Below are 9,174 nucleotides of genomic sequence, written 5' to 3'. Positions count from 1 at the left end.
GGCAAGGGAACTGTAGTTGTGGAAAGAAGACTAAGATTTTCATAACTGGGGAAACAATGAATGGAAATGTTTACAAAGAATGTCTCCAGAAGAGGGTTTCGCCATTCATTCGGTCCCACTAAGGTCCGGTGAAGTTCTGACTGGACCTGGCATGCTGCCACTACAGCCGGGATGTCGTTAAGTGGTATAAGGAGAACAAGATCGATTTTGTTGAAAAAAGTATCAATCCACCAAACTGTCTGGATTTTCGTCCCATCGAGAAATATTAGGCAATAGTTAAGGACAAACTGAAGAAATGTGGCAGAACCATGAAAAAACCCGCTCAAATGCAAAAGTGATAGAACAAGATGGCGAATGAGGTTACCAGCAGTACTGTGCAGAAAATGATGGGTGGTATCACAAAAAAGTTCAAAAATTCATCCGAAAAGCTGCTGAATGATTTTTATGTATTTTTATTCCTTAAAGTGCAATAAAAACTCTACAAAATGACATTTTTACTTTCGTTGGACGTTATTTCTTTGCAAAGAAATGATCTATTTTATCCGACCAGATTCTATGTGAAACAGACTTTAATAGGGGTCTGCTACTAACACTATGTCTAACTTCTCTTTCCCCGCCATCTGTCGCAGTAGCTGTTGTGCTTCGTGACAGTGATTGAGGTTGATTTGGATTACTTTCAAGTCCTTCCCTGGTATCGCTGCCTGCGCCTTTTGCTATTTAGGGCACCTAGGATTGCCAGGTACAAGGTAACCAATGCAAATAAGACACTTCGCCGGCTTACTACAGCTGGCCGCTATGTGACCGGATTCCCCGCACCACCAGCATAATCCTTGTATGTTAACTTCCTTGCAGTCACACGACTTTCGGCCTTACTCCATGCATCGAAAGCATACCACTGGTTGCTGGGAGATGGTGATCTAAGAGTATCAGCAGCGGTCAGGTGCTAAAGCTATAATAACACTCCATTTTGACACTTCGACGGCGCACCGCAAGGTTTCAAACCAGGTGTTATCTTGCTCCTGGGTGTTAAAAAAGCGAACCAGGAGTCAAACATGAATACCGACCAGATCCTGATTTGACAGGTGCTAAAGTGTCTAGGGAAAATTTAGAAGAGAAAATAGCAACAAACAACAACAACACCTATCGATGCGTCACCAGTGGCAAAAATGGAAACCAGTTTAGAACTTATCGGTGCGCAAATGAGCTGCTAAAGCTAAAATAAGACCTAGAATGTGTCCTGGGTTAACACCTGGGATAGCACTTACCGGTACTGATGCTCTAACAAACTGACCATCTCACCTTTTACGCCTGCACTCGAGTGCCTCACAATTGCGACCTGTGTTCCGGATTTTAGAGAACCCTGTCTCAATCGGATCGAGATCTGATCTTCGTCGATTATTGATACGGATGGTTAGTTCGTGACATAGCGCACGCACCGCCGCCTTCTCGCTTAGAACTTCCTCTGCTAGCACCTTGAAGGATGCACTCTTTGTTGCTGAACTTCGTTTAAACTTGTGGATATCATCAGAAATAAATATGAATGAATGACGTAAAATTCTAGGCAGTGTTCTATTTTCATTTTCTGTGCGCAGTTGGTTTGTACTTATCTATTCTAAACGCTAAAAGGTTTCCCGTTACATGTAAATTGTTATCTTAATAACTAAATGTCGATATGCAATACAAAATATAAACATTTTCACTTGAAAATCCTCCGGTAGGCCCTCGTTGCCAAACTTCCGCCCCGTCCAATCGAGTCCTGATACCTCCGAATTTCACTATGATAATTGGTTCGAGTTGTTTCACTTTCCGGTCCCCAGTTTTGGGTGGGCTTGCAGGCAATCACAATTCGACTCCACAACGATTGATTTGTCGTAGCTAGCTCCATTTTGTTTGATTTTTTCACTTGTCGAACAGCGAAGATGCCCCAACCCACTACCTGAAGTACGGTGAAAAGGTACAGGAACCATCCAAAAACTGTAAAACAAAAAGGTTTTCAATAATTTTAAGCAAATAAATTCCCGTTAAAAAACTCACTCTTGTAGCCAACGGGGGACTGGAACACCTCGAACTGATTCACGAAGAATATCAGGATGGGAACGATCATGCCGATAGTCAAGAATCCCCAACACACCCTCCAGAACAGACCCGTTTCGATGCCGAGCATGAATTTGATGTCGAAGCAGATCCGGTTGACGCCGTAGATCCAGCAGATGGCAACTATCTCCAGAACGATGAGCGTCAGACACACGAACCGCACCCCGTAGAAGTCGACAATGTCCAGCATTATTATTCCGGCCTAAAGAAAGATAAAGAAATGCGAATTCAAATATTGAAACTAAAGTAACATTTATTTTTAATATAATGGTCAATATATTATTACACTCATTCGAAAGACGAAAAACATTTTATGATGAGATATTCAGCCTATTGGATAATTCATCCCAGAAACAAGAAAAAAAATTGCCGGCGGGAAGTGGAGATTGAACTCACAACAACTTACACCTTCATCTTACCAATTCGACAGCTTCACCACTGAACTACCTGAGCCAGATGGTTAACGAGTGTTAATTATCATATTCTTTCTGCCATGCCCAAACGAACAGTGCTGGCTTTTTGGCGTTTGGACAGGTGTTTAAAAACGTTTATGCCAGATGTCTCAAATCAAATCACCGTCGCTGGCGTTCCCATCTTATACCAACCCAGAAAACATTTTTGTAGCTATATTCTTATACTGTTTTGATATATGTTCCATATACATTTTAGAATTATCGTTTGAAAGTTGAAAAAAATACAGCATTTACCTACCAAAGTGGAGGCAATATACAAACATAAATAAAGCGACGAAAACTACACCAATCGGGTGCTATTCGACACGTTATTCGCACCTATCGGAAGAATTTAAGAGAGCCCATTCCTTTGCTCTTATAGCCTTCAAATCGTTGCCAGCGACAATATTTTCCAGTTCTCTCATTGATGAATTTCACCCGATTCCCATTTGATTTTTAGTCATCTGGATGCATTGCTGATTGCAAAGAAAACATGACGTTGATGTCCTCCTTTGAGGCTCACGCGGGAGCAAAATCATTTCAAAACTTGCAAACATGGCGGACTTTCTATCATATCCGATTTAAACTGACTTCAGACGACATTTTATACGATGCAGTTGAAATTGTGATTCGCAACGCCATTGTAAACGACTTAAGTTATCATTTCTGATACGATTTCATGTTTGCTGTGAATCGCGTTGACATTTTGAGAACTCATGATTGGCAAAGGCTGAATTTTGGGTATAGAAACTACATGATCCTTTACACATCTCATACTCTACCTCAGCTCGGGTAGTTTATTTTTGTTTATCTTTGGGTCTCCACCAAGACGATAACAGAGCCTTCTTCTATTATTTATACGATTCGCTAAAAACCTGAAATTAATTTATTCCCGTTACTAATGACTCACTCGTTTTATTCTACGTTCTATAGGTTTTTGGGCTGTAGAGAGTAATCCTTCTCGTTTTGCAATCTAGGTGACACTTATATGAACTACATATCCGAGCCCCACGCCAGTTATCAAAAAGCACTTATAGAAGCCGCATTGAGGAAATACCACATCATTCCAGTGCCGGAGGGTTTGTAACATCGGATCAGCACTCGTGCCCGAAAAACAGCAGCGGCCACAAGAACCTGTTTCCAAAAGGTGCCGCCTGAGCAAAGAAAACAACCCGGAGACCCCTAAGTGTAAATCTTCTGCCACTATAGTGAGAGTTGTACGTTTTCCAAAATATAAACCTGGAGAAGGGGGCGAGTGAGATGGAAAATCATGAAACATTGGAGGGAAAAAGTTGAAAAATAAATTTTTTTTGTTTATTTATTTTTTACCCAATGAGTTGAACCCACTGAATTTTTTTGACAGCTTTTTGGAACTGAATAAATCGAAATACAGACCAAAAGTAGCTTTCAATCAGCTTTAAAGCGAGATATAGAGTGAAAAGGCTCGAAAAGGAGTAATCAGTAAACTACCTCTTCTTTCATCTATATATCGAAATGACAGAAAAAATCATCCAAAAATGAATAAGACATGCTTCTGATTATCATATCTTCCTCCTTGTGATACGATTGAGTTCTGCTCGTGTCCTGTGGTTTAATTGAATGAAGCAAATCTTAAAAAAGCGTCAGAAATCGATTGTATAACCGCTAAAATACTTTAATCAGACCAAGGCTTGTCTGAAAAAGTTTTGTAATAGCTTCTTGTTCTTCTTTCTGGCAATATTTATGCTATCGCCTGATATGTCTTCTGGATACGGCTGGCTAGGTGCTGAAGAAGGTAGTCCACATGAGGATAGAGCTCTACACCGAGGGCGTGAACGGCCATTCCGATAAACAGTTTGGTTTCCAAAAAGGCCTCAGCACTGTGGATGCCATTTTATTAGTCATCGAAGAAGCAGACAAATCTAGGTTGATGAAGAGGAGAGGAGACGAATATGTGCAGTGATCACCCTTGACGTGAAGAATGCCTTCAAAAGCGTCAGTTGGGCAGGGATTGCGTCGTCGCTCATTCGTATGAGGATTCGGGCATATATCTGTAGGATGGTGGAGTGTAGCTTTCGTAACCGCCAACTACTGGATATGACCAGTGAGGGATTGGAAACAGTGAGTGTCTCGGCAGAAGTTCCACAATGATCGATGTTTGGTCAGGTATTGTGAAACATCGTCTACGACGAACTACTGAGACTGAGTCTCCCCACGGGAGTGAGACGACCGTAGGAGCCGTAGGATGACCGTAGCAACCATACGAACCGTAGGACTCGTAGGAACTGTATAAACCGTAGGAACTGCAGAACCGTAGGAGCCGTAACAACCATCCGAACTGTAGGAACTGTAACAACCGTACGAACCGTAGGACTCGTAGGAACTGTACAAACCGTAGAAACCGTAGGAGCCGTAGGAACCGTAGGAGCCGTAGGAACCGTAGGAGCCGTAGGAACCTTAGCAACCGTATGAACCGTGGGAACTGTAACAACCGTAGGAATGGTAGGACTCGTAAGAACCGTACAAACCGTAGGAACCGTAGCTACCGCACGAACCGTAGGACTCGTAAGATCCGTATAAAACGTAGGAACCGTACAAATCGAAGCAACTTTGGGAACAACCGTAGCAATCGTACGAACCGTAGGACTCGTAAGAACCGTACAAACTGTAGGAACGGTACGAACCATAGGAACCGGAGCAACCGTACGAACATTAGGAACTGTAAGAACCGTTGGAACCGTAAGAAACCATAGGAACCGTACGAACCGTAGCAACCGTAGGAACCTTAGCTACCGTACAAACCGTAGGACTAATAAGATCCGTATAAAAAGTAGGAACCGCACAAACTGTAGCAACCGTAGTAAAATTAGCAACTGTAGCAACCGTAGGAACCGTACAAACCGTAGGAACCGTTGCAACCGTTCGGACCTTAGGAACCATAAGTACCGTTGAAACCATAAAAACCGTAGGAACCGTACAAACCGTAGTAACCGTATGAACCGTAAAAACAGAAGCAACCGTACGAACCGTAAGAGCCATAGAAACCGTAACAACCGTATGAACCAGGGGACTGAGATAAACGAAGAATCATTGTCAATGATCAAACAAATTTTGCAGCCAATGATTGAATTTGTGATAATTTGTGGCAATTTGTTAGAGAGAATTAGAAGGTTTAAGTTAAAATGAGAAAAACCGGTGCTCAGATAGAGTGAAAATGTGCTAATTGCTGCAAATTGTTGCAATTTGTTAAGCAGTTGTGGAATTTTGATCATTACCATTCCAAATGCAAAGAATACTCGCTCCACTGCAATCCCTCGGTACGAACCGTGAGAACCGTAGCAACCGTACGTCTCGAAAGAACCGTACAAACCGTAGGAACCGTAGAAACCGTACGAACCGTTGGGCTCGTAAGAACCGTACAAACAGTAGGAACCGTAGTAATTGTACGAACCATTGGAACCGTAGCAGCCGTACGAACTTTAGGAACTGTAGCAACCGTACGAACTGTAGGAACCGTAGCAACCGTACGAACCGTACGACTTGCAACTCGCCACAGTAGGGATTGAGAAGGTGGAAAGTTGGATGCGCTCCAAGAGCTTGCGCCTGGCTCACAACAAGACTGAGATGTTGCTGGTCACATACCTGATTTCAGCACAAACAGGTACCAAGGACAGAAATCCAAGCGTACGATCAAGAACCTATGGGTAAGGATCGACGATCGACTGAATTTCACGGCCTTCGCCGACTACGCTTGCAAAAGAGCGGCTAAGGCTATAGCAGCCCTCTTCCTGGCCATGTCGAACAACTCAGCGATCTGCTGCAGCAGAAGGAGGGTCCTGGTGAGCGTGACCTCGTCCATTTTGCGGTACGGAACGGCAGCTTTGAGCAAGCAGTGTAATCTATAGATGCTCTTCAGCGTGAAGCGGCTGATAAACCTGCGGGCTATCAGCGCATACTGAACAGTGCCCTGAGTATCTGCTGGTAATGTGCCCATCTCGGTCTTGTTAGAGGAAGATATCCTCTGCTATGACCATAGGCATATTCCCGATGTGCGGAAACATGCCTGAGAGGTCTCGATGTCCAACTGGCAGCACCAGTGAAGTAGCTCTGATCGCGGCCGATGGAATCTTGATCCCTACCGTCCCGTCAGATTTTGGATGGATCGGAAACATAGAGAGGTGGATTTCTGCATGACGCAGATCTTGACCGGTAACGGATGCTTCATGCGTTAGTTTGGACATGTGGCCTCGCCATTCTGCCCAACCTGCGCTGGCACAGATGAGACACTAGAGTATGTAGTGTTCAACTGCCCGAAGCTTGAAGGGGTACGCAATAACATGCTTGCCGACAGTGAACCCGAAACGACTGCCACCAACATCATGCGGAGGATGTGTAATGAAACCAACACTTAGCGCGTGGTCAGCGATGGGTTCCCCGGATCATGACTGCCCTGCAAAATAGTTGGAACCAGCACCAGTCCGCGGTGTAGGATGACTCCTTCGTCGGGGAGCATCTGAGTAGTGTGCGTCCGACCCTAGTAGTAAAGCATACAAAGATAAGACTTTACCTTCTGCGTATGCCGAACTGCAAGGTACGTCGTGAACGCTATGTAAGATACCTCCAACACTGCAGAGTATTCGAGAAAAACGCGTTCCCTACGACGTAAGCTGCGTTGAAAAGACTTGACCTTTTTCGCAGTCGAACTCGTAAGGAAAAGAGCATTCACGCCGTCGAATACTATCGGATAGAGTGACTTTACGTCGTCGGCGGGTGAGTCATTCGAGTCGGTGTAGGATGACATCTTCACTGGGAATCATCCGAGTAGTTTCGTAAAGCAACGGACGTGTGCTGTGACAGCAGCGTGTCCAGGATAAGCTGTTCTCGTTTGGCACACGGACGGGCAAAGAGGAGAAGGCCTCGAGCCATACCAACTGGGCCAAAACCTCAAGTCACTAGAGGAGAGCTAGAGTGCCTTCATTGCAGGTCCGGATGGGTATTACGGCCAGAGGCCCCAGATGGACTTTATGACGTAGGGGTACATAGTATCTAGAGTTGAACAGATGGGCCCCGAAATGGTTATTACCTCACCGGCTTACAGAGCCTAAAACGGATAAAATCTCAAATGAATCGGTCGACTTTGGATCAAACCGAGGATTTCCGGGAAATTTTCCGACGCATGTTTTTTTCAGGGCTGCGTTATAATACAACAAGTTTTTCAACACATTGGACCAAATTTTACATGAAATCTATATTTACATGGAATGTAAGGCTCAGATTTTTTTTCTGTGCATATTCCTACTTACCGGAGCAATATAAGCCAGCCCACACAGGAAACCGATGATCCCGATGACAATCACAGCTTTCCAGATTTTTATACCAGGAAACCGATCCTGCAGCGAAGTCAAAATGGTCATCACGATTCCAGTGTTACTACCCAATCCCAACACGACAAACATCAGGAAGAACAGTACGGCAAACACATTCGGAGCCCAGGGCATCTTAGCGATAGCATCTGGATAGGTAATGAAGGTTAGATCGGGTCCCGACGTCATCACACTATCCACCGTTTTGTTGGTCACGCTAGCAACATTTCCAACGACTCCGAATACAATTACTCCAGAAAGCAGCGATGTGAAGGTATCCAACCAGGAGATGATCATGGCATCACTGAGAGTATAAAACGTGAGAAAAAAGTATGATGGGATTAAAAAACATGGTTCAGATTCATGCAATTTTGAATTAAATGAGAAAGGACTAACCGGTAAATGTTATTGGAAAATCCATTGAATGATGAAAATACTGTAACAGCACCCAAACCGATCGTTAGAGAAAAGAAACATTGTGAAACAGCTTCGTACCAAACCTGCCCAAAAAATAAATACATTTCAATGGTTGTTCTAATTCTCGTTAGCAAAAATATTACTCTGGGTTCCAAAATCTTGCTCAGCTGCGGTGTGAAGAAATACCGGATTCCATCGGCAGCACCCTCCAGGAAGCAAGCATTTATCAACAGAATGAACAGGATAACGTACGGGAACAGGGCCAGGAAATAGGCAGCTTTTCCGGAACTTTTGATTCCCTTGATCACCATTCCGGTGATGATGACCCAACACGTGAACAGGCACATAATTTGCTGCCAATCCGGGGTGCCCAGTCCGTCATCCAAGTTGGTCCGCTTGTGCATTATGTTATTGCTGCATGGGAGAAGAAAAATATGAGCTCCGGTTTTTACTGGCTGTTAGTTTTTCCAGTCTCTATGTCGGAATAAGAGTGCACGATAAGGGTTGTTTTTGTACACAGCAAAAATAATGTAGAGCTGACCGATCTAAGGGGATGAATAACACGAGAGTGTTAAAATCCCAGAAAAACAAAAAACAAAAAAAACGTAGAGCTGACCGATGTAAATTTGGCAAATATATGGCAAAGAATTTCACAACCTGCTTTGTATTATCAATGAGGTAACGCATGTAATGTAATGTAATGTAATGTAATGTAATGTAATGTAATGTAATGTAATGTAATGTAATGTAATGTAATGTAATGTAATGTAATGTAATGTAATGTAATGTAATGTAATGTAATGTAATGTAATGTAGTGTAATGTAATGTAATGTAATGTAATGTAATGTAATGTAATGTAATGTAATGT

At 43.3% G+C, this 9,174-nt stretch overlaps 1 protein-coding gene across 1 annotated transcript in view; it reads right to left on the bottom strand.

Annotated features, from left to right (window-relative positions):
- Positions 1–1,550: 1,550 nt before the first annotated feature.
- Positions 1,551–9,174, bottom strand: part of LOC129747086 (sodium-dependent nutrient amino acid transporter 1-like) — a 38,952-nt gene continuing 31,328 nt past the window's right edge. The window contains exons 3-7 of the mRNA XM_055741102.1: positions 8,449–8,719; positions 8,285–8,388; positions 7,829–8,192; positions 2,035–2,296; positions 1,551–1,974 (exon numbers count right to left, since the gene is read on the bottom strand). Of these exons, the coding sequence (XP_055597077.1) occupies positions 1,697–1,974; positions 2,035–2,296; positions 7,829–8,192; positions 8,285–8,388; positions 8,449–8,719 (1,279 nt within the window). The 3' untranslated portion in view covers positions 1,551–1,696. The remainder of the gene's footprint in view (positions 1,975–2,034; positions 2,297–7,828; positions 8,193–8,284; positions 8,389–8,448; positions 8,720–9,174) is intronic.

This window comes from Uranotaenia lowii, chromosome 2, assembly GCF_029784155.1.
Source record: "Uranotaenia lowii strain MFRU-FL chromosome 2, ASM2978415v1, whole genome shotgun sequence".
Lineage (NCBI taxonomy): Eukaryota > Metazoa > Arthropoda > Insecta > Diptera > Culicidae > Uranotaenia > Uranotaenia lowii.
This window is presented reverse-complemented; position numbering and strand designations above follow the sequence as displayed.